The 27,876-nt window shown below is 35.2% G+C and overlaps 1 protein-coding gene across 6 annotated transcripts in view; it reads left to right on the top strand.

Annotated features, from left to right (window-relative positions):
• The window catches only part of Fur1 (Furin-like protease 1), a 317,043-nt gene that overhangs the window by 247,209 nt on the left and 41,958 nt on the right, over window positions 1-27,876 (top strand). For all 6 annotated transcript variants that reach the window (XM_073081972.1, XM_073081973.1, XM_073081968.1 and 3 more), the window contains exon 3: window positions 27,156-27,333. In XM_073081972.1, coding sequence (XP_072938073.1) covers window positions 27,156-27,333 — 178 coding nt within the window. The remainder of the gene's footprint in view (window positions 1-27,155; window positions 27,334-27,876) is intronic.

Here is a 27,876-nt window from a genome sequence, read left to right as displayed (position 1 = left end):
GTTTCATTGTGTGACCATGGGTCATTTTTATTTGGAGCGGTTACCCTACTGGGAAGTTGGATTTATAGGTCGGCGAGAAAAGGTCTTCCTATAATAAGTCGGAAGTCGTTGAAAAAATGGTCACGGATGGACTTAAGTAGATTGTCATAGGGCTTACGTCCCTTCGCCCTTGCCGCCAATTTCTTTTAAATTAAACAAGGCGTTAATCACTGATCAATTGACGTTTGATAGCTGGATCTTTATCCTCTTCAAATACAGTTTTAAATTAACAACAACTAGAATAATAGAAACCTGACTGCTAAAAAATAGCCTATGTTACTTCCATAACATAGCTCTATAACAAATCAAACGGCACCAAATACATTACCCTCCATAACCGAGTAAAAAATAACAAGCTAAAACCTTATAACTACGAAAAGATTCACGACCAGAAATGGCGTGTGATAATTACTTAAAGTTTTTTACCCTCACCCAACAATACGACAGTGGAAAGAAATGGCGTTTCGTGCTAAGTACACATTCACAGCATTGTTTTAAAAGCTCCGCCTTTTACAATCCCCCACGTTCTCACTACATTGAGTTTGTTCGATCTTATTTTCAAAAAATTCTAGATCCTCAACTGACACCTGAATTGCTTCGCTGAACTTTGGAATGCTAGAGTGTCTGGTTTCCTGTCAATTTTATTTTCAATTTAGTGAGATATATGTACAATAAGTTATTTCTTGTTTCAACCGTAGTAAATATTATTGCGGAACTTGTTCATATAACTAGAATTTTTATGAAAACAAAAACCTGACTACTTAAAAATATAGCCTATGTTACTTTCGTAATTTTGACCCATCCAACGACACTTCATATGTTGAAATGCGTCAAGCAAAGCTGCACAGCGTGCCAAAGAATGAGACATACATATTACATACACTTGAAAAACATTACCTCCCGCAGTCTATTAAAAAATAACAAGCCAAAACCTCATAACTACGAAAAGATTCAAAACAAATATGGCGTGTGATAATTACTTAAAGTTACCCTCACCCAACAATACGACAGTGGGAAAAGAAATGGCGTTTCGTGCTAAGAACACATTCCCTGCATTGTTTTAAAAGCTCCGCCTTTTACAATCCCGCACGTTCTCACTACATTGAGTTTGTTCGATCTTATTTCCAATAAATTCCAGATCCTCAACTGACTCCTGAATTGCTTCGCTGAACTTTGAAATACTAGGGTGTCTGGTTTCCTGTCAATTCTATTTTCAATTTAGTGAAATATATATTCGAAATAACTTCACGTAAATGTTATCACGGAACTTATTTATGTAACAAATAAAAAAGGAATACATTTTTGCAAGTTCAGTATTCAATTCTTAGGATGTCTAGAATATTTCTATTTTTTTTTTAGTTTTAAGTCGATTTTAAGTTCTATAAAACTTAAAGTAAAATCAGAGGCGAATTAAAGTCTAAAAATAATGTTCCTATTAATTATGATTTGTGTAATAGGGTCATTAAACCATAACTTATTTAACAATGCCATTAATATAATAACCATAATATATTGAAGGTGGTAGAACCCTTTGTGGTTCGACTCCGGCGGCCTCATCGCTACACCTATTTCTATCTAATAACAGCAGTGTTAGGCGCTGCTGTGTTCTGGTTTGACGGGTGTGGTAAGGGAGACAGACTTTTCCGAGGCGTTCCAGCTTAGTCCTCAGGGGTAGCGGCGCATCTGTGGCCGACCTCAGGTAGGAATATCTAATCCTATCAAGGGTTGATTACAGATGTCCATAGGCGGCAATAGCCACTTACCATCAGGTGGACTTCATGCTCGTCTGCTACTCATATATTATAAAAAAAAAAACATAATACTATAAATACATAACCATAACCTATTTACATAACTTATTATGAATGTCATTGTCGGAGTTAATTAATTGCTTAACTAACGGTCAATGGTTATTATAAATTAGAAACAACAATTAAACTTTAAAACCCTGTGAGTGAGCAGAAAATACCAATTCTCTATTAGTACCGCACCAATCAACAATTTACCCGAGTTATGACTAACTCAATGACTAACTTAATGCCTCAGAGACTAAATGACCTGTCTAGTTTCAATGACTTTGTACTTTTATTTCTAGACTAGACAGTAATAAATATTGGCTCGACTTGGCGGAGGCACTGCCGTGCCTCCAGATAGCTCTCTAACATAAGTTTATATTGTATATTCACACATATGGAGTTTTACTCGCCGCTTTTCTCGGAACAGAAATTAATATATTTGATGTTCAAAAGTGTAGGAGTAACTCAGATTGTGGTTTGTTTATTGAACATAGAAATAACATAATTACATAAATAACATGAATATCTGTGTTGTGGAACAAGTAAATCAATATAAGTGTCAGAAAAATGTAATTTAATGTGTTAACCGGTACTATTTTAAAAGTAGAAAATTCAGAATTCTTCTTCAGCTCGAATAAACCATTCCTATTCAAGTTGATTCGAGTGACTAACTAACTTTCCACTATTAGGCCTCTGGGACGAGTTGAACTGTGCTGGCTTCAGCGAATTTACTGCGGGAAATAAATAGCCAACAAAATAAAAAGTAGCTACTCTGTTACGTCACGCCCGATCCCCATTTTACCGAAAGCTTAGTTGACTAGGCTGTCCCTGAGTTATGATTAAAGAAAGGACAGGAATTTAATAAGCATTATTTTAGTATTATACCGATTTTATTGAAATAAACAAGTACTATTTTAATACATTTCTATAAATTCTGTGTAACACTTTTGACTTTTTTATTTTATTGAATTAGCTAACGCGATGATTCACCAGATGTTTAGTACCTAGTTGTTGCCGTTCATGGACATCTATAATAAATTTCATAATAAACACATGCTTTTTTACTTTTCACTTCTGTCTTACTTTTTGTACGAAAATTATTTCTATTGCTTTTTTTTAGATCATAACATGTGAGTATGTAAAGTTTACTTTAAAAATGCATATATTTTTAAAATTTAAATACAAATGTGAAATATGTAAAATATAAATTACATACTTCGTCGCTTCACAATACCAACGTTTCACCCTCGCTGCACCCTGTTCATTTTTATTTATCTCTTTTGTTACGGACTGAAAGAATCCGTTATTTATGTAGTTAAAGCTACTTTTGAATTTTATGCCACCACCTGCTCTTCCTTCAGTGTAATATGTAATATTTTACAAGGTTTTATCTTACTTATATTCTTACTTCGTAATGTATGTGAAGTTTTAAAATGCAGTTGAAAATTTTGTTTTCTTGCGACAGTACTTTAAACCAGTCAACATGAATTGATTAAACATAAATTAATTAATTATACGCATAATTAAACTTGCATCACTAGTGATAACATTTTAAATCTAATTAAAGTGTCGTCGGACAGCTGAAGAAGACAGCAGACTAATTATTTTTTTATGCATCCGCATTACAAGAGCATCAAATGAAAGACATACAAGCATGCATTTGATGGAAGCATACAAAAATATAATGACGTTATTAATAACTTTGTAGAGTGAAACTTTGTTACTAATTTAGGTAAAAAACGTCATCAGTTTTTCATCAACATATGTAAATAATTTCATCATTATCATTCCCTTGGTATCTCACGGTCAGACACAGTTGCTTCCTCGTATGCATTCTTATTGTAATTCCACAATAATCATTAAAAATATCACATGTTCACATGTCTATGCAAGTGTATTATAGTACGCCCATACGAACATTAAAACATTTATTTGTTTATCCAAAACACATTTCGGTCAGACGGGTTTCGTATAAATCGCTAGAAAGTCTAATAAACCCTTAAGTACGGACGTTCCTGCGAAATGAAGACGAATGGTGGCCTTAGCGTGTTAACGTACCTCGTCCCGAGCAATGTTCATTGTTTATACTTTATCCAGACCCCGAATAAATTAGATCGTGTAGCAAATGAGACGTTAAAATTAAACTTTACGCCGATTAACCCTGATGTTCTACGTAAAAAAATAAGGTTTTGTTTTAATTTTTTGACGGTTTTTTTTTGTTTCTGAATTATCTCCATTGCAGCGTTGCTGTAAAAGATATTAAGTATTTTTCATACATACACTCATTCTTATTCCACTAGTAATAAACAGGAGAAATATAAGAAAAGAATTATTGTAATTATAAGTTAAAATATAATAAATAGTATAATATAATAAAAATATTACAAAATGTGATTTTTAGGTTTTTTTTATATCAAGCTGAACGGCCTCAGATGACAAATAGATTTTTTGATATAACAGTTTTTAATTGTATAACATGTGAAATATAGTGTATAAATAATAATAGTACAAAAAACAGGGATTGCGTATTAGTAGGTACTCAGTAAAATTACAAAAGAAACAAGCCTATGAAGTTCTTAAGAAACATTTTTTAGTTATCGCCGTGTCATCTAAGACACCTGCTGGGATAATGACTATCGGAGCCTTTCTTGTCGGCAGACATAATGATACTAATAAAAATATTTCGTCGTGTGCTTTTATAAATCAATAAAGGAATCTTGTTGTATCAGATATTTTTTGTTTTACACTAATTTATTGAAATGGAATATTGAATATCATGTTCACCCTCGTAAATTAACATTGATTAACATATTTATGTTACCTTAATTTAATACTATAACCGATTTGTTAATGGGAATAACTTACCATATAGCGATGTATCAAGTTGAACGAACAAGATTAATTTAATCGTTATAATTTATTTTAGTAAATAATCGAGGGTTATCACTAATTAAACTCTTTAGCTGGTAAAATTTCGTTATCGCCCCACATCGTTTCCAAAACAAAACACCGTCTATCACGATTTCCCGCCAGAATTTTTCGTTTACTTTTTTAATTACCTACCGTGAATACGGCCATTTATTTTGATAAGTATTTGTTTTGAAGTAAAAAATAAAATAAATAGAATCTTATATAGCTCTGCTATAGTATTATTACAGACATACTCGTATTATATTTCTGCATATCACCACAGTTGTGATAAATCTTACATTAATTATTATAAGAGCTGTTTTTTTTTATTTTAAAATTTGAACAGTCACATTCTTATTTTTACTTGAAATTATTATTTGTTTAGTATGAAAAGGTCAAGTTCAAAATTCTCTCAAAGACTGAATGGAGAAGACGATTAACACTAGATTATTACGTGTTTACGTAAGTTCAATCATGAAATGTTTACATATCTTCAACTGGCGTTATTCACCGTAAAAGTACATTCTATTCACTTCTATAGAAGCAAGAAAAGCATTGCGGACATAGCCGAGGGGCGGGAGACTGGCAATACATATTTTAACAGGTGCATTGTTTATGTAACTGGCTGGCAGACGCGTTGCTATGGTAACCGACGGATTCCGCTATTGCACATTAGTGTTCACCTCACTTGACCTTTAGTTTCCCAGTTTGAATTTCCGAGGATGCGAATTTAGAGGGTAAATGTTGTTTTGGAAGGTAAAAGAAGTTGGACTTGCATTCATTTCATAGATATTTCGTACGTCGCGGGTACGTGTGCGTGTGTGTGAACGCATTCACATTTATAATTACATTATACGCAATTTTAGATAACAATATCTATAAATCAAGCTCTACAAGATTCCTCTTTCAATAACACCGGTGTTTAACCTAGTTTAAAAGAGTTTTGCACAGTGTTCCAAATAAACAAAGTTTTTTTAATTGATTTATTTTTATATTTTATTTAAACATACAACTGAAAAATTGAACTTTTATTTTGCCTTATTTAAAAAAAACACGGTTTTAAAACACCAAATCACGTACACCGCTGGCAGGCACGGTACTAGGCGCTCATATTTTTAAAGAGATGTATTGTTTACGGCGGAGGTACTCGGGCGCGTTGCTATGGCAACCGACGGTCGTTTCCGCTCGCACGTTGATTTTCACCTCGTTTGAACTTTCAGCACCCTTACCATGAGTTTTCAAAACATCCCACAATTTTATGTTACGTTTAGTCAATCCGTTATTCTGTTCCGTTTGCTTCAGTAGACTGAGTAAACTTAACAATAAGTAAGTGCTCAAGTCTTTTTGCCTCAAATGTTCGCAAAAAAGACAGACAAAACATAAAGCGCCATTTTGTCAATTTAGACATTTAATGTTACGTTTCTGACACTATGGTTCTGATACAATCCGCTAGGGGCGCTGATTGGAATTTGTATCGGCAAATACGTAAACAAGTACCAAAACAGTCATATTTGTCAAAACGTAAAACTCATGGTAAGGGTAGTGAACGTAGGTTTTCTTTTGCCTTTATTTATATGAATTCACAGTTACACTGCAACATGCTAATTAATTGTTATGGTATAGCGTGACTCCTTGATTTGCTTACTTCTTAGTACATTAGTTTTGCGTGCAATAAATGTTTAAAATAAACACTGTGTACTTGCTCCAAAGTTTTTTTCCGTTGTGGTGTAAGAGCTGTGCCTCGCAGTGGGACATAACAAGGGTTGTAATTAAGAGAAGTCGTATATTACAAATATAAAGAGTATATTTTCATAATAATTTTAAAATAGATGTTGAAATAGCTTCTTAGTATTAATGTCTGCTTATCGGCGTGAATGTCCGGTTTTTCAATCTGATGCTAGCACCTTTGACTGCTTTTAGTTCAAATGTTATGTTATGTTAGACATTAATAATAATTAGAAATTGTATGCAGTGAGATAGTATCCTTGATGATAATAGACGGATAGTATGAGCACTTCTGTAGTTACTACTTCTATTACACATGAGAAAATTTCAATACGACTCTCACTGCGGCGTGCAAAAAAAGCAATCACAAGGGGAGAGTTTTACCCCAGAAATAAACATTGCCTTTCTTTATATTATGGGCTTGCGTATATTGCTTGTAATACCTTTGTTCAGCGTTATGGTGTGAAGGGGACCCTTATAGGTGTACCCAATGGTTGCCATGACAACCTGTACCTGGATAATCCCTTGCGGAAACTGCCATGTTTTGGTTTGGCTGCTGTATTTCTACTGAACCTTCTTAGATTATGTTTGCGTTTCGTGGTATTTGCTGAACATTAAGCTTAGTCGGTAACATACATACTCGTATATATAGAAACTAGCTAACCCGGCTAACGTTGTGTTGCCATATAAATAAAAAAATGTTAAGGGTGAACAACCATTATCACTTAGGGGTATGAAAAATAAACACTAGCCGATTCTCTGACCTACTGAATATGCATTTAAAATTTGGTGAAAATCGGTAAAGCCGTTTCGGAGGAGTACGGTAACTAACATTGTGACACGAGGATTTTATATATAAGATAAATAAATGGATTTATATATCGTATGTTGTCCTTTTTAAATGTGTAATTGATATATTTGGCGCAGTTTGTCGTTATTGCATTAAATTTCCTAGGCGTGTTTATGTTCTACATCTAACCAAGATAGACTTTATCGTGAATGGAATACATATTTTTAAGATCAATTTCAAAGGCAGACATACCAAAACAAGTTAAATGAAAGATTTCAAATACTTGAAACAATTACTTAGATACTTCTATACAAACTAGCTGACCCGGCAAACGTCGTGTTGCCATATAACTAAAAAATGTTAAGGGTGAACAACCCTTATCACTTAGGGGTATGAAAAATAGATAGTAGCCGATTCTCATAGATACCGGATAAGCACAAAAAATTTCATCAAAATCGGTCAAGCCGTTTCGGAGGAGTATGGCAACGAAAACTGTGACACGAGAATTTTATATATTAGATATTGTTTCATTACTTAAAATGTATTACGTTGTTATTGAAATAAAACGAAATCTACGAAGTTTAATTTAAAATCTTTCGATTGGTAATAAATAGGGGTAGATAACGATGAACGAAAATTATTATTGAAGTTTTAAGTTCACTTCGTTGTGAACAGCTCTCAATATTTACAGTCTGATGAACAGATTACTTTTGAATGATATTACTCTCAGTTATTGAAAAAAATTTTATTTGTTGATTCGTTGGATTCATGTTAATAAAATATAATGTCACTTTTTTCGTACTTGCTAGTATCAGAAATCACTTAATCTATGAAATTTTAGGCTTATGTTTTATAGCTTGAAATCAATGAAGTATAATAAGTATAGTATAGTGAAAAGATTTTTGAAAATAATCTTTCTAGTAACGATATTTTCTTTAGTAAGTATAGTATAGTGAAAAGATTTTTTAAAACAAGCTTTCTAGTAACGTCGAATTCTTTTATTTTTTCTCAGAAAATCCTTTCACTCGATTATCATGTAATGGGGCTGCATAAAAAAATGCTATTTTGTGTATCGGATGACGTGCAGTATTACATGCATTATCATCCAAGCCAAGCAAATGAGTTTGAGTGTGTGCAAAATTTTAGCTGAATTAGGTGCTGGGAAGTGGATCAAATTTAACTTGCAATATTTGATCCTCCATTACGAACTAATTAACCAAGGTAAATAAAAGCTTGTAATATAAAAAATGCATAATTTTGAGCCTGAAGGTTGTTGAGATCTAACTTTTATAGATACAATAGTTAAGATGTCTATAGACAGCAGCGACTTACTATTAAGTGGACAAGTGGGCAAAAAAGTGCAAAAAACAATAGTTTGTAGTTAAACGCTTGCATAAAATTTTGTAACGAATTCAAACGAATTCAATTAGTAACTTCAGCAGGGCTCTGCTAAAATATCAACTGCCGGCTTTCCGTGGTATTATTTTGTATCGCTGTTTCATAACTTTTACAACTGTATGAGAATTAACTAATTATTTCCTAGCTATCTATAAGTAAGTAAAATGTGACTGTCTCTTCATTTTAAAATTACCTTTTCCAATCAGTAAACAAAAACAGTAATCATTGTCATAACGTAAAAACTCATACTAAGGGTACAGAATTACAGATGCCTATTTGTGCGATACGAGCGATAAATATATATGTCTGTCTACATGTCCATTTGTCCGCCTATCTATAATTTCTGGCGATTTATTTATGAAAGCTTTTATAAAATGTAGAATAACATTTTTTTGTTTATTTTTATAATATAAGAGTAGCAGACGAGCATGCAGTCCACCTGATGGTAAGTGGCTACTGTCGCCCATGGACATCTGTAATCAACCCCCGATTGGATTAGATATTCCTACCTGAGGTCGGCCACAGATGCGCCGCTACCCCTGAGGAACGCCTCGGAAAAGTCTGTCTCCCTTACTACACCCTTCAAACCGGAAAACAGCAGCGCCTAACACTGCTGTTATTAGGTAGAAATATGTGTGGCGGTGGTGCCGCCGGAGTCGAACCACAAAGGGTTCTACCACCTTCATTATTAGTTAGAAATAGGTGTGGCGGTATATAAACATAAACAGCGGCCCTATGTTTTTTTTAATATAAAATGCAGCAAACTTATTATAGTAACTTTATGTGATAGTCAGTATCTACTGCTACCCATGGATAACTGCAATCAACTCCACATAGGATTAAAATATTACCTCCGGGTAAAACCAGAACGGGTCTGCTTTATGAAGTATCCATAGGTGAATGTACGCCGAAGTCTGTTTTGGAATAACAGACCACAGAGCCGTAATCCTAAAAGGGATGCGGTGGGGTGCAAAATCTACAACCATCTTTGACCTATTACTACTGGCGTTCAGACATTAATTCTCTTTTGGGTAGGTACTCACAGATATACACAAATAGAACGAAGGTAATGGCAGCAAATAATACTAAACTAGTGAATTCTGTGTATGGTAGTATGCTATTCTAATTCGTGTGGTAAGGGAGACATAATTACCCGAAGCGTTTTTCAGTCCTCAAAGGTAGGAACATATCAGTGACCGACCTCTAATCTTATCTGAGGTTGGTCAGAGATGTCAATGCGTGGCAGTTGCCATTTAACACCATCGTTGTATAGAGACATATTAACGTAGCTACAAAGACACTTTATGACACATACATGTTCGAGCTAGCCATTTCCCTGTGAATGCAATGCACAAACGAATATCCCAGCGACACAACACAACACGGAATATTCCAGAACATGGAACGTGTCCAGAGGAACCATGAGCCAGGTAAAGCTAAGCCATTACGGCTAACATTCACAGGCGACATGAAAAGATGTGAAGAGCTACTAGTGCCACGTTGCACTCCCGTTGCCATAGAGCTGGGAACACGTAGACATACTCGTAGCTTATGTGACTTTAATTACAAAACTAGTGTTAACTTAACAAATCGTTCATTACGTATCGATATATAAATTACAGTATTTTTCACCTACTTTGTTTTAAGATATCAATAATGACTGTAATTGTTGAGTAGCAGGCGCTTATTAGTACGAGTAGTTGAAATTATTTTAGATTATTTGATTATTTTGTCTCACACTATTATTTTCAAGGAGAAAGTAATATGTTTTATTCTATATTCCATATGGTTGGAATTGATATTTTAAATGAAAGTATTTTTTTCTAGTCCAAAGTAAAAATTATAATACCAATTTTCGTAGTTCTTAGATAGAAGATATGTGAAAATGTACAAACCATAGGCGCACACAGATTGCTTATGCCATTTCTACGTTAAGCCAGTCCCTGACAACATACGAAACATTTCGCCTGCGGGCGGCGCGTGACCCGTGCTTAGCCTGTCACTCATAGCTACTTCCCTTTGAACGCGTAAAAACACTGGCTTTGCGTCTCCTTTGAACATTTTCCAGCCTAATAAACCTAAAAGTGGCTGGGATTTGGTATGCAAAACACGTAAACATCCTGATTCTGACGCGGCGCTACCAACTTTTGGAATTGTACTGCGTGGTGCGTGTTTCAACAAAACAAAATAATGATTGTAAACATTGTCTTATTCCTGATTTCGATTCTCTTATTTCTTTATACAAATATTGTACTATACTTGTGTATATCTACGTAAAATTTAAGGCTGTTCTAGTTTTGAAAACTCTTGAAACTTGAATTGTATTATCTATATTTTATTATGAAAGTAAAATACTGGCTACTATTATAAAAATATTTGTAACTCCATTATTGGCCTATAACTGGGAACGGGTCTCTCAGACTGACGAGGTTTAGGACATAGTCCACCATGCTGCCCATGTGCGGATTGGTACAAAAGTTATTGCTCCAAGTAATATCGGGTTTCTATACCTACTATTTATTCCTTGCTATTACATTTTTCTTTTATTGTATCGCGCTACGGGGGTGAAAGGTGAATCGGGCTATAAGACTCGGAAAATATATTCACGATCCCCTAAGTATTAGGATTTATACGCCTCTTGAGAGCGAAGCAGGAATAAATGGTATGAGACACGTACCGCTCACTGAATAATTAAATTATAAATGTGATGTCCAGATGCGAATAAAAGGTGGTTTATCTTTTATGGAAGAAGAAAAGAATTTGCACTTCATTTAATGAATACTTAGATTTACATTGAATAGAAATTCCACCTTAGGTGTAAATCGGATGTCCCTGTAGTTCCGGAACCAGAATAGGGCTACGGTATCCCCTGTCTGTCGTAAGAGGCGACTAAAAGGGGCTTCCGGGGTTGCGGGCGGCAAGAGTGGGAGCTCGAACCGCTCGGCTAGTGACCACGGGAAGGACGGCGGTACATGTGGTCGCATACCGTCGTGCCCACCAGACGGTGTGGCGAGCGTCAAGCTCACCTGGGCAGAACCCGATGAGGCAACGCGCTAAGAGGACTCCGGTTGCGTTCCTTTGGAGATCCCGGAGTCCTCTACGCAGCGCCGAGGACGGCCACCGAGGACGGATTGCGGTAAGAACCCCACATATGCCGCTCCCACGGCATAGGGTACCTTTTACAGGTTTCCCCCTTATTATAGAGATTTCGAAGTGGTGACCTACCGCCATCATATTTTTTCCCTGAATCTAGTAAAAAATTCCAAAGTAAATGATTAAACCCTAATCTTCACAATATAATCAACAATAGATACTACTCGTACATAATATAAGTTCAAAATTCCCTCCGCTATTTTCCAAAATATATACAAACAAACAAAATATATAAAACAGATGAAGTGCGGGCGAAAATTGAACATCGTTGTAAAAGTTACGTTCAGTTTGACAAAATTTCACGGTAAAAATGTTGTATGAAATTCTGTTTTCAATAGCGTTTTTATTGTGACGAAGTGGCGCGGAGTGTACCGTATTCTATGGCGTGGACTACACTGTTAGAACTTTTTCACATTAAGCTTTAGAGTACATAAAACATTGTTTTTGTTTTCAATTGGCGTTTTATTTACAGTGTGGCATTTTACTAAGTAATTTGACTTGATTTCAGTGTAGATACTGTATTGAAGGTGATAGAACCTTTTGTGGTTCGACTTCGGCGGCATTACCGCCACACCTATTGAGCCTAATGCCTGCTGTGTTCTGGTTCGAATGGTGTGGTAAGGGAGACATACTTTTCATAGACATACTATCTTAGTCGTCAGGGGTAGATGCGACCTGTGGCCGACCTCGGATAGGAATCTAATTTTATTTCGTGTTAATTACAGACTAACCATTAGGTGGACTGAAAGCATGCAAAAAAAATCTCATGTTCCGTGTCAATTCAATGCCGGGAATCGAATCCGAGACCTAACGTTTGCATGGTGACTGCTATGTCACACGGATTCAGTTCAACTGATGAAGAATTCACTACTATTCTACTATCCGCCCTAGGAACTCCGGCTGCACGCCCCTATGCACTATTTTTTATTATTTACCACCCTGTTTCTATGAAACCCTCTTTTCGAGTAAAACTCGTTTCGGAGAAATAGTTCCACTAGTTTTTCAATTTGAGAATTCACAAAAGAGTTGAGGAAAATTTTTTATCGGTTTTTGTGGTTTCAAATGTCCACAAAATCAAAATACTCGTAACTATTACACATACTCGTAATATTTAACAGAAAAATTAACACTGCATCACCAAATTTGTACACATTATTAACGAAAGAAGATGAATAGGGGTGAAATATTTTGAAAAATATAAAACAATTGACAGTTCAAAAACGGTGACACGTTTACTAAGGTAAAACTTTTTTTTGCGACGGGTAGTTGCAAATAACATACGCAAATTTAGTGTGCTCCTTATTTTCTTTAATTAAAATTATTAATTGACCTAAATTTAATCTGCACATGCATTAGTTTTATAGTAAACCCTACTATACTCACTATCTACTATCACTTTACAACTCATTTCTCCTAATCACTTACTTGGGCTTAATTGCATCTACCTAAGTAATATGGATGTACAACTGGTGAACAATCTGGAGGAGCTGGAGAAGATATTCTCTTCACGCATGGCTGATTATGAGGCCAAACTGCAGAAGTGCTCAGCTAGTGCAAGTTCAGTGCATCCTGACATCGCTTCCCTGTCCCGTGAGTTCACTGAATTTAAGTATTTTGTCTGGCAAACTTTAAGTACAATAAAATCCCAAATGGAACTCCTTTCACTTGGTTTGGACAGACATGAAACTTTCATGCGCAGGAAGGTGTTATTATTCCATGGACTGCCTGAAAAGGACAATGAAAAACTTCATGAGACGATATACAACATTATATCCGACAAAATGAAAGTGACCGATACATCAATGGATAACTTACGTGTATGTCATCGTCTGGGTACTTTTAAAGGCAAGAGTAGACCAGTTCTCGTCAGGTTCCACGACATCCAACATCGGCAGGCCATATGGGACAGTAAAACAACTCTCAAAGGTACCGGGGTCACTATCTCTGAGTTCTTGACCTAAGTGCGGCATAGGGCTTTTATGTCAGCACGGAAGCATTTTGGCATGAAGAACTCCTGGACGGTTGAAGGGAAAAATATGGTTCTCCTTCCAAATAAATCGAGACGGAAAATTGAATCCATGGTAGAACTTCAGTCACTTATTGCACAATATCCATCCGAGACCACTGGTGCAGCCTGTGAGTCAAGCCATTCCGCACAATTGTCCCCTAATAACGCCGCAACTAAGAGTACTAATGCTGCCCGGAAAACCCGACGCCGATAGCTTTTCAATATCCTAGTTGTTTACAACAAATTAATACGTAAACACTAACTGAACTATCCCGTAAAACTTTCAGATTTGGTCGCGTAATACTATGCGAATTTATGAGTTTATTTGTCGGTATGCTAAAATAATATTTATCACTTTACTCGCCTTGTTTACACATTTAAATTCATAAATCCGTTGTGTATAATATAAGGAATATAATTGCATGTTAGCAACCAAAAGTCAGAACTGACAATTGACATTATGACATTTAACGTGTGTCGCTTGTGTTTGACAACGTCAAGAACAGTCTACGTTCCGTTACCCATATCACGTTTACATTGTTAAGTGACTCTCATGCTATTCTTTGTAGTATGTGTGCTGTGTGTTGATGTTTATAATTAATTATTTTTAGCGTCAATTTTGTCCTTAATTTTATTTTATTTGTTCTTTTTTTTTTTCTCTCTCTTTTGTTTACTTTACCTATGCCTTACATAACTATTTCTTTTTGTTTTTTTCTTTTTATAAATCTTTTTTTTTTTTTTTTGTATTACTAAAGTATTGTATTATTTTAATAGATATAATTGTGAATTTCTTTCAACACACCTGATAGTGAGTAATTCGTAGGTTTGTGCATCGATTTTGTTTAATTTTTTTATCTTATTTTTTATTTTTTGTAATATACTTATTGTTACATTTGTTATAGTATATATATTATGGATGATTTCATTAATATAAATGATAGTTTTTTTTCATGCTCTTCATCAAACAGCAGTTTTATTAGTGCGGACAGTGATTCTTCTGCCTGTCTAACCTTGCATGATCATATATCCGCTACTTACGCCAGTTATTTACCCAACTTTAATATTGTTCATATAAATGCGCAGAGTATTCCGGCACATTATTCCGATCTTCTGGCATCCTTTAGCACTGCTCATCTGGACGCAGTACTAATCTCGGAATCCTTTCTTAAACCCTCTCTTCTTTCCTCCCAGTTCGCGTTACCAGGATATGTCCTTATCCGCAATGATAGAATCGGTAAAGGTTGCGGAGGTGTTTGCATTTACCTACGCGCTGATATTCCGTTTAAAGTGGTTAGTGCTTCCCCTTCTCAATACACCGAGTCAGCGGAATACTTATTTATTGAAGTCATTATTCATACCTCTAAAGTGTTACTCGGTGTATTGTACTGCCCTAATCTGAATATTGACTATTTTAGCACCCTAGACGATATTTTAGTAGACATGTGTCCTATTTTTGACCATGTCATAATAATGGGAGACTTTAACACATGTTTGTTAAAGAATGATCTCCGCGCCTCTAAACTTCAAACTTTGTTAACTTCTTACAATCTTCATATTCTGCCACTTGGGCCAACTCACCATTTTCCTAACTGCACCCCGTCTCTTTTAGACCTCATGATTGTCTCATCACCTGGTAACGTCGATACACATGGGCAACTCACTTCTTCTTTTTCATACCATGATCTTGTGTATCTATCTTATCGTATCCGTTCTTCTAAGCGTTAATCGCAATATCTTATTCTTCGTAGTTATAAAGGCATCGACTTGGAGGCATTGCGACGTGACGCCGATGCTATAGACTGGACATCGCTTATGAACAGCGCCAGCATCGACGACAAGGTGCGCGAGTTCAACTATCAGATACTCAGATTATACAACCATCACGCACCCCTTAGACGTGTCAAAATCAAGCATGCTCCTGCTCCTTGGCTTACCCCGGCTATCAAGCATTACATGGGTCTTAGGGATAAAGCCAAGAAGAAATATAAACGTTGTCCATCAGAGCGGAATCTGGTCATGTTTAAACAGCTACGGAATCGCTGCAATCGTCTGTGTAGAGATGCTAAGAGACGCTATTTCCACGACTCTCTTGTCAATCGTAGCTCCGCTGAGGTTTGGAAATTCCTTAAATCAGTAGGCATTCGCAAAACTTCACCTGTTGTTGATAGTGATATGGATCTAAACCACTTAAACAAACATTTCTCTTTAACGCCTTCTTGTTTGGATCCAGTCACTAAGAACAACACGTTACTTTCTCTATTAAATTCTCCCAGGCCGTCTTGTTCGCCATTTAACCTCACGGTAGCTACGGAAGAAGACGTTAAAACATCGATTAAGGCAATTACTTCGACCGCGGTTGGAAATGACAATTTGTGCTCAAAAATGATCTCACCTATACTTGAAAACATCCTTTCTGTTATTTCTCATATTTTGAACTTCTCTTTATCGTCCTGTACATTCCCTTCAGCTTGGAAACTGGCTAACATCACCTCTGTGCCGAAAAAAGCAAACCCCATTTCACTGTCCGATTTTCGTCCTATCTCAATTCTGCCTTTTCTTTCTAAAGTACTTGAGCACATTGTCCATAAGCAACTTTCATCCTTTCTATTTGACAACTCTCTTCTTAGCCCTTACCAATCTGGTTTCCGACCCGGTCATAGCACCGTAACTGCGCTGCTAAATGTCACAGATGATATTCGTTGGGCGATGGAAAATAAATCTATAACTGTATTAATTCTGTTAGACTTTAGCAGTGCTTTTACCTCCGTGGACTTCGATATCCTTACCGGTATTCTCAGTTCAATTAACGTCTCAACTTCTGCCGTCACATGGTTTAATTCCTATCTTCGAGGACGGTCACAGCGGGTCCACCAGGGGGAGTTCTCGGACTGGTGTGAACTCTCTGCTGGCGTTCCTCAAGGTGGCGTTCTCTCTCCTTTGCTTTTCTCTATCTTTATTAATTCCATTACAAAAATGATATCCTCAAACTTCCATCTTTATGCAGACGATTTGCAGCTTTATCGTCACTTTACGGTGCCTAACGCCCTCAGTGAAATTAGCAAACTGAATGACGATCTTCTTGGAATTACTGAATGGGCTAAGGCATTTGGAATTTTGATTAATCCAAATAAAACACAAGCCATTATTATTGGTAGCAAATAGTATCGCAATCAATTGGATTTCACAACACTACCAAAATTAATCGTTGATAACACTCACATTCCGTTTAGTGATACAGTAAAGAATCTTGGCGTTATTCTTGACTCTAACTTATCGTGGGATGCTTATGTGCGGGAAGTGAGTCGTAAGGTCCACTATACTTTGCACTCACTTAAATGCCTTCAAGGTTTTTTGCCCTTTAGAACTAAGATTTCCCTATCTCAAACTCTCATACAGCCGATTTTAGATTATGCGGACGCGTGCTATTTGGATGCTACAGAGGAGTCATTAAATAAACTTGAGCGCTTGCAAAATCTTTGTATTAGATTCATTTTTGGCCTACGAAAATTTGATCGTGTTTCTCATTTTCGCAAGGATCTCAAGTGGCTCCCAATCCGACTTCGCAGGAATACTCGAATCCTCTGTCTCCTCTATAATATCTTGAAAAACCCTTCCTCTCCTTCGTACCTGCAGCATCGTTTCTCGTATGCACGGCCTTCTCTGGCACCCTGCAGGTCACACCTTAAATCTCTATTAAATTACCCATCCCATAAAACCTCTCTTTATTCTCACTCCTTCTCTGTTCATGCGGTTAGACTGTGGAATTCACTTCCGCCTAATATTCGTCTCTCTAAGACTATCACTATATTTAAACGTAAAGTTAAAGAGTATTACCTGTCACTTTCATAACTAATTGTATATGTGTATTTTCGGTATGTATCCATGTATGTTATATATATATTTATATATATATGTATGTATATATAGTATATATTTATTATTATTATTGATTTTTTTTTTTTTGCACACTAATTTTGCCTTTCGCATGCACATTCCTGTCCCAGGGTTGCTGGAAGAAATTCCATTCGGGAATAAGCAATCCTTTGTACCTTATTTCTATGACTTCTGTATTATATGATTTATTTTGTGTACAAAAACTTAATAAATAAAATAAATAAATAAATAAATATTTTTTTTTTCTCTGGGAGGTCAGACCCTAACCTATGCTCTCCCCAAGTTTGTCGTGGTACTTACGGGACGACCTGTATATAGACTACATTACTTTCTCTTTTCGATTAATTATTTTTATACAGTTAGGTCTTTGTTTTTATGATAATTACTAAGGTATACGAGTATTTGGGTATTTTAATCATTTTCAAAATGGCTACAGCTATAATTACGTCATAATGACTTCATAACAAAAATCTAAATATATATAACTCAAAGGTGACTGACTGACATAGTGATCTATCAACGCACAGCCCAAACCACTGGACGGTTCGGACTGAAATTTGGCATGCAGGCATCCGCTAAGAAAGGATTTTGATCAATTCTACCCCCAAGGGGATAAATAGGGGATGAAAATATTACTTCGTAACGCGAGCGAAGCCGCGGGCAAAAGCTCTTTTATTTATAAATCCACTATCCATCTGATTGTACGTTCGTTTATAAAATGGCTATTATAATTCACAACATACATTAAATTGTAAACACAATATTCGATCTCTACATCCAGGTATTTAATAATAATTCGTACTATACCGGCGCCAATTTTCGTATAAATCTGTTATGTATGAAATATATAATAGTTCTATTATCAACATGCCATAAATTTCTCGTCGGATCTAGCTATGCGCCTCCGAATACTCCGGCTATTACGTCCCATAAATAATCCTAGTTAGGGAGGTGTTATTAATAAGCCATATATCTTGTTATTCTCTGTAGATTAAAGAGAAAAGAGCAATTTCAACGGTGTTCGTAAAATATTAAAATGTTAAAGATGAACGCTATGTGCTAGAATATCTATGCTACGTTGATTATGCCATTTACAAACTTATTATTACAAGATTTTATTTATCTACGACGTTATGCATTTAATTTTATTAATTATTCCAATGTGCGATCTTACTTGATGTATACATAAAATCTAACAGACTTCAATAAATAATACAAAGAGCATCTTTGGCATAGTCATTAAAATAAATTAAGGAAATTAACACAGTTTAAGACAATAAAAATTGATATATTGATTGATGATATTAGTGATTAAGGTGGTAGAACTCTTTGACGGTCGAGTTCGGCGGCACCACCGCCACAACTATTTCTGCCTCATAACAGCAGTGTTAAGCGCTGCTGTGTTCTGGTTTGGAGCGTTCTTTTCCGAGGCGCTCCAGCGTCCTCAGGGGTAGCGGCGGATCTCGACGGTGGTGGCCGATCTCAGGTAGGAATATCTAATCTTATCTGGGGTTAATTACTGATGTCCCTGGGCGTCAGTATCCATTTACTAGGTGGACTGCATGCTCGTCTGCCACTCCTATATTATAAAAAAATACACACAAATTGAAAAATCACCAGTCTACGCTTTGACGGATACAATCAGCAACTAACCTCAACCTTTCTAAATACCGTTACGCACGATTGTATGCTTACTAAAGCCTCGTTTTTACAGAGTTTATAGTACACATGTAAAAAGAGCTTAATTAGTAGTTTTAGCGCTGTTACTATTTTTTTTGTTTAGACTATTGTGTGTAAAAAGCGCCGACATAGATTTACAATATTTTTAAAACGCTTTGTCTATCTGTCACATTTTACTTTACAAATGTCTAAACTAAATGTGATTTCCAAGCTAAGATACAGGTCTTGAAAAGTTGTATATCTAAAGTGTATATAAGATTCTCTTTATCATGGAAATGTCTATAATATTTTTATATACATATTTTTATATGATCCCAAAAAGCCTATAAGATTATCTTGTTTAGATGAGGCGTTGCCCTGACCAGCATCCGAGTCCAACATCAGATCAACTCAATGATACTCGTATAATATTATAGGATCATCCTCGAAGTCACTAGTATTACAAAGTTACGCTCAATCGGTTAAGTGGAAATAGTACATAGCAAGTGAACCTCTTAAAAATAAGTTATATAGAAATAACCTTGAATAAAATGTGAGTCTAACGTAAGTCTCAGTAAACAAAGGTAGGTACAGTACTTTTAACGAACATACGTACATAGTAACACATTCCTTACGGATCAGAAACCCAATATCCCTCTCAAACCGTATTTCGGCAACCGCAATCGTTCCACATTAGGACACACGACGTAAAGATGTCTCCGAACGTATTCGGTGTAATAAAATTCAGCAATTACTCTTACCGTAGCGGCTCTGCATTGCAGGGGATCGAATCTGGCAACGATGTAGGATACTTGGGAATTGGGACTCGGAGGTTTACAAGTTAAATGTCAATTATTTTGATTCTTTGTGGTAAAAGTACTTACAGTCTTTGGTAATCAATTTCTACAAATACATAAAGACATAGATTAAGATTACTCACTCCTAACAAGAAAATGTACCCAGTTTTGAGAATTGAAACAGTTGCGTAAAAAAATTTTGTCACGTCTCCGTGCTAAAATGTCCCTAAAATATTTGAAATTATTATTATAAATTATTTAATTATCATGAAAATTACGCAGTATTAGTTATTTATTCGTAAATTTTCTCTAAAAATGTTTTTATTTGTCAAGAATTCAAAAAAAGAACTTACTATAATAAGCCATTTGCGGCTTCATTCAATTTCAAGGCGGCGAACTATCTTTTATAATCTATGCACAAAGATTAAAAAGTAGTAACGTGGTTAATTTTAGTCGTGTGAACAAATCCCTTCCGAACTAGACACTGAAAAAAGTTAAGATGTACAACACGATTTTAAGATGTGATTTTAAGATGATCTGACACATAGGGTTATATAGAACCTATCCTCGGATTTTTATGTCGAATACAGCAAAACATGTTATACAATAGCGTTTGAACCTAGTCCATCGAGTTCGATCCACGGCCATCTTAATTAATTTAGATTTATTATGTATGTTTATGTACTATTTGTGTCCACACTAATATAAAAAAGAATGGAAGGACATATTTGTATAGAGTACTATTTACAATAATAATTTCATAGTGTGAAACGAACCTAACATGCCTAGAGAAACTCATTGCCACCAACGACAAAAACTCGATAACCGATCGCTTCAATCTTTATCCGCACAGTTTGTCATACGTTTCTTACTCATACCAATAAGTGTGAACTCCACTCAAGTGACTGCATTGCAGCGATAGTAAAAACCTGTAGGACTACGACATGAGTTTACAAAAGTATTACTCGCTAGCGACTGCGTAAAATAAATGTATGAAAATTTGTACAGCGCCTCTGGTGGTTACTCGTAGAACTAAAATCCGTAGTGACGTAACTCGATACGTAAAAAACCTATCGAAATCAAATCGCTAGCGAATGTCATTATGATCTATTGCCATACAAATTCGGTCCCATGAGTCATTAATTTGACAGACGTTGTCAAGAAATACCGTAACGATAGTAGTTATGTTATTCACTAGCAAAATGACAATAGTTTTCTATTTACCATTTCTATAGTGGCGTTTCTTGCCAACTCATGGTAATGCTACTGATTCCGAAACGAAACCGTTACGTTACGTGAGTCTTTTATATAAAGCCTGTTCAAAGTTTTACCTAACCCTTGTGAATCTTTAAAAAGAAAGGACACAATGTTTAAAGTTTAAATATTGGTTTACACGCAATTTATTATTTTAAATGTGTAATACATATTTATTTCCGGTAAATAGATACTGGCACTAAATTTGATACTGGCAATTATAAAAACAAATCATTGTAAAATAAGAATATTAGAAAAAACAAATGCAAACGGCAGTCTGATGTGTTCTTTTTGCGCGTTGTAATTTGTAAAAGCACTGTGTTTTATTATGAAATCATTGGTGAGTGTTTTGATTTATTTATAAAACAACAAAAAAAAAAACAATAAATATGAATAATAAGACGTAATATTTACGTTTGAAGTTATTAAAAAATAAAAGAATCAGTAATGTATTTCGTATATTTATTTATGAAATGAGATGTTTTCTACGACTAAAATAAAATATTCGCTCTCAAATTAATCCGTGGATATACCAGGATATTGAAATGACTGGCGCATCCGACTTTGGGAAATGTCATTTCCGTATTGGAATTACATTTCACGTTTACGTGGAGGCGTGAAGGTATTCACCTCAATGAGATTAAAATTGTAATGGCGTTTAAGTTTGGAATGTTGAAATAAAATATTTGTATTAATGTTTTAATGACGTAATTTTTTCGTATATTTTGTTTTTATTATTTTATGTATTGGTAGTCCGTGTGCAAGTTAAAGTATGACAAAATTGTAATTGATGAAGCACTTTAGAATCTTTTGAAGGTTGTTTTTTAACAAATATTTTTCCACCTTGTTCGTAAATATAAGTAGGAAATGTAAGTATATATCTGGTATATTAAATGGTGCTTTCTCGATAACCAACTTCAAATATTTTCCTAAAGTCGAACACAGATACATATTACGTACGTTGCTCGCCGAGGATTAAGTTCAAGTCTCATATAAGTAAATTTGCCTAGAAACTAGAACATAGCAGTACAAACAATATTATATATTGTTGTGTAGGCACTAGGCATTAATAACTGATTTAACAAACTTAAAACTACTCCAAGTTATGAGCACACCTTATATTATTATTGTCCCGCTACTTAATATTGACCCACTACCTAATAGGCACAGATTTGCTCTTTAAAAAGGATCGATTTAACCCATAGTCAAGTGCGAGTTGGTCTATCATTCATACATATTACATTTGAAATATGTTCACTTATAAACTTTGAAACAACCTAATTTTTCTTTCAAACGAATAAATTTCCTCGTCATCTCTTCCTTCGCTATTAAAACAAGTGTTATTAGATTCAAATATTTTTTTGGAATTCATACCTCAAATGTAGTTTGAGAGACCGAAATCATCTATCACTTAATAATCACTGTTGCTTTGCTTTTAACTGTTTAATATATTACTGTTTTTGGAGTTTATTGGAGTTTACTCCTTAAGAAACGATTTGAGTTATAAGGCCCGGTACGGAAATTTTATGAGGAGTAAAATCAAGTGTAACACGAAAAGTTGAGGCGTTACGTAGAAAGAGACAAACATATATATCCACACTTTACGCGCAACACCAGTGAAGTCACTGAATAGAAATGTCATAATTTTAAATTAATTTAAAATAAGCCAAATACGAAGGTGCTAAACTCGGACATGTATACATGTCCGTGGACAGTTACGGTACATTTCGTTTCGGACATGTATACATGTCGCTGGGCGGCAACGTAATTTACTCCTTACGGAGTAAACTCCAATCGTGCGTCGTAGCTGACACACACACACTTTTTTATTACGAGTATACATATATATGTCCGATGTCCAATGAATGTTCATTTCCAATATTTCTGATTCAGTAGTAAATAACAATATCGTATTATACTGTATGCAGTGTATTGTGACTTTCCCATTTGATTCGAGCGACTGAACATGCCGATTCAATAGTTCATGTGAGGTGCTAGCGTTAATTTATACGTAGATGTATCGACTATTCATATGCCCGGAAGGCTTTATTAACACAATTAGCAGTCTAGCTCACAATATGCTAATAGTGTAGGCTTGTATCCGTGGCGTTGCTTCTAGGTTATATTTTGTACAACTTTGCGAAAGGGTGTGGTTTATTGATCTGTTTCTGGTATTATTGAGGTGGTATGATAATGGATTGGGTAAGTAATATAATTATTAATTAGTCAGAAACTTTCTAGTTATTAAAGATTACAAGGAGTCGTGTTTTTTCGGTTTTCCTACTAAATGCTTCATATGTAGTTTATACTTAAATCCTTCCTTGTAGAATATGTTTTTAGTTAGTAGTTTTTAATAGTTATATTTATTAAGAAGAAATTTTTGTTTGACAGTTTTTATGAAGAAATCTCTTTCTACTTAGTTATCATTAGGAAACTCGTTTTCCTTGAGTTCCGTTGCCAGAAACTAATGTGTTCTCTGAATGGAATCTTCCTAGTTTATTTCATAGTCCACTCCGCTGGCCGATTCACTAAACTTCACAAAACTTTGAGGAACTTCTCAGTTATGAACTAAAGTTTATGATATCCTGGGTCTTGGAGTAATATGCACATAATCACATAACGAAATATCAAAGGTTTAGAATTCAAAGAACTTCAGTGTACGGATTTGTAACGTGTTTTAAACTCCGCGCTTTTGGAGATAAAAATAATATAGTCTACATTTTTTTATAATATAAGATAAGATGAGATTCCTAATCGAGATCGGCCACACTTGTGCTGCCCTGAATTAAGTTAGAATACCTCGAAAAAGTGTCTTTGTTACCGCACCCTTCAAACCAGAATACATCAGCGCGTACATATTATTCATATTAGTTATAATCCCGCAGGTAACGACCTACGACATGTAATATATATACGATATGTAACAATCAATACACATCTGGTACATTGTGTTGACTTTTCCATTTAACTCGGTCGAATGCACACAGTCGGTGTAGTTCAAGCGATGTGCCAGCTGATGTATACGACGCAGTCTATTGACTATTCATATCAATGTGTCCGTGTGGCTTTATTAAATCCCTCTACATTCAACTAGGTCTATACAGATTTCATCTGCTGACGTAGATACTTAGTGTGTTCGCCTGCGGAGGTTCCAACGTCACGTGTATGTCGAATAAAGAGTCGTGTAAGGCTATTCTAGAGAGACTAGAGAGTTTGCTTTGAAGGGTGTGTTAAAACTGATATACTAAAATGAGTTAATATCTTAAGAGAGACACCAGAATGCCTATTTGGTGTGTAGACTGATGTCCATCGACGGCGTTGACAACTTGCTATCAGGTAGATCGCACGTGGTGCGTATACGTAGTTGACACCAAATATTGATAGGATAGGATAGGGATTGGGATTCTCATATAACTATTTATTTATTTATTTTATTAATCTAATTAGAACGACCGAGGCCACTTACACTAACTAAACAGATGTAACATACAGACAGAAATAGGTATATCTGTCATACCATACCCTAAAAATTTTAAAAAGCGCTTAAAATGTTGTTGTAAGGCATAATTATATGTAATATAGCTCTGATAACGAAGGATTTCATCACCTTTAAACACAGCTGCTACAGCTAACAACATCCGCATTCCTACATCTTAAATATTATAAAATAACAAATATATTAAAACAAAGATTCTAAGCATCAACTCTAAGAAATAATACCCATTGTCCTTCATTCATAGTACCAGCCTTTATAACGGGAATATAATGGCTTTTTCTAATAACATGAAGCCATAAATCTGCTGAGGTTGTAATTCTTTCCGCTCCCTAAAACCAATGAAGAGTAATATCCTGAGATGTTTGTCTTTGATACTTCTTTAACTATATTTCTTTGTTATATTTTTAAAAGGTATTTGGCGGTCACAGAAGTTTTCTTAATTTAATTAAAAATAGTAGAATTACTTTATAATGGATAGTGTAGGAGGGTGTAGAAGTGGAACAGTCATAGGAAAATAATCACGCAGTTCACCTGATTGCCGGTAGCCAATGTCATCTAAGTAAATTTTCTATCAAGTTTTACTTAAGATTAACAGCAAATGAATTGCAATGCCTCAGGACTAAGTTTAGATGCTTCGTTTACGACCGTGTTCCTGCTTTCATTAAAACAAAAACACAACAACACTTACCACTGCAGTTTTAAAGCATAATATATGAGTACGAATTATGAGGGTTCTACTCGTATAACATACTCTATATACTGTTATTCTCCCGAAATAGTAATATTAATGTTTTATTGTATTACTTTAGTGTTTTCTCATTATTAATCTACAACAAATATATTACTTACTGTTGGTTTTTTTTCTTAATACAACCAAATCCATTCGATACATCCTGTATTGTTAATTCTAAGCATTCATTAGATTATGACAGCTTTTTGTGATATAAAGGCACATACAGATACATTATAAGGAATACTCAAAGCCTGGAACGACTCGATAACATTTTAACCTAGGCTTTACGTCTTTTTTACGACCACTTAAACGCGGCGATATATCTTAACGTTGACAAAACAACTTTCCTTGGATTGTACGAATGTTCTGAGTTACGCTTACGGCTATTATAAATGGTCTTCAACGCATAAAGTATAATTTATTTGCAAACACTTTGGATCGCGAACCATGATTAAGCGGTCGTGGCTTTTAAATGGGTCTTTTTAGCATCAGAATAAATTAAAAACGTAAAATTGAAAGCCTATGCAATATTTTCCCATAGGGTTTAATTGAGTTCTACGCAATTTATGGCAACTTACTTAATGATAATTATTCTAAAGTATTGCTATGAAATAATATTAATTAAGTGTATATGTTAGTAGCTTATTTTTATAAGCATTATAATATGCTTATGAGGATTTAAAAATTTGCCACACAAATTTACATTATACGATAATCTAGCTCTAATATGGGGGACCTATTCCCAGCCTTACAATGTAAACAAGTGGTAGAAATTCATACCCGAAAAGATAATATCGTAAAGCGGTCACGTTGCAGTCGTTGAACAGACCCACATCTAAAGTTTTAGAGCGGTGCGATTAAAATTCACTGGAAAATTAACTAAATTTGAATGCACATAGTTTGGTACACTTTGTACCCGTTGTGATAAAATTTTGGTGTTTTAACTTACGTGAGTAGATTTTTATAGCTTCATTAGAATTTGTGAATGAATTTGGGATTAGAATTATTCACTTTACGAGGTTTTCCACCTGAAAGTTAATTTACAGGTTTCGTGTCCTGGGCCTTAAATATAGTTTTGTATGATAAAAATATGTTTTCCAAAATACTTTTAATACTTTAAATCATATATATTTTTTTATTTTTTCTATGAAATTAAATATATTAAACTTATTTTCAAGTGTAAACTGTCGCCCCTGATATCCATGTAATCAACTTCAAATATAATTTAGCGCAACCACACCACAAATGACGACTACTCCTATCAGCTAAATTTGGATAGGCATCCAAATTCGTGTGTCTCCGCTTTGTTAAATTCTTGAAGCTAGGACATAGTTGCGCTTAATGTTTCTGCAATAAACCAGAAATAGGTGTCTTTATATTTTTATTAAGTTACTTCATAATAAGAGAATAACAGGTTCAGTACATTCTATCCAACAATTGTTACAACTTTGTAAACTTTCATTGCTGATTATGAAGATATTAAAACTACCACTATTGTTCCAGATATTCGACAATCACTACCACTTCCACCACAACTCGGTGGCGCGGCGGTCGGTGTCACCAGCACACGAGCACCACGGTCGTCTAGAAAACGACTCGCGAGTGCGCTGGGCGAAGCAGCAGAAACTGCTGTCGCGGAAGAAGAGGGACTTTCAGCAGTTGAAAGTCTTACCCTCTACAGGTAAGCTTCAAATTGTAAGAGCGAGCGACAAACTTAAATAATTTGCCGAGCGCAAGTCGAACTCGCTTCAATAGATGAAGGGGAAAACGTCGAAATAGCGGTTTCTTGTATGGCGACCCATTTTATACTTATTCTGTAAAAAAATCAAATGTCTCTCTGTTACGGTTCAGTAAATAGAGCCCTGCACAGACGAAAAGAAGGACGGACAGCGGAGTATTAATAATAGAAAAAACAATGTGAGCCGTCACGGGACGCCTGGCAGATGTGAAACATCGACATTATTTTGTAAACGTAATATGCAGAAAAGAACATATTGTGATAGGAACTAAATATGTCATAATGATAAAATAAAATATTACGATTTTTGCGCATGGCGACGCGTCGCCACACCGTACACACTACTGCATATAGACTGTATATATATACCATCGTATAGCGTTGCCACGGCATGCGTCGCCACGCCAGAAATCGGTTTTACGTGCGGCTATAGATGTTTCACATCAAAAACAAATGTATAGAAAAAATGCGGACGAGCGACAGGCA

The sequence above is a fragment of the Epargyreus clarus genome, unplaced genomic scaffold (genome assembly GCF_041222505.1).
Source record: "Epargyreus clarus isolate Ecla_fem2 unplaced genomic scaffold, WU_Ecla_fem_2.2 ptg000017l, whole genome shotgun sequence".
In the NCBI taxonomy this organism is placed as follows: domain Eukaryota; kingdom Metazoa; phylum Arthropoda; class Insecta; order Lepidoptera; family Hesperiidae; genus Epargyreus; species Epargyreus clarus.
The sequence above is the reverse complement of the archived record's forward strand: the minus strand, read 5'-3'. Positions and strand labels throughout refer to the sequence as shown.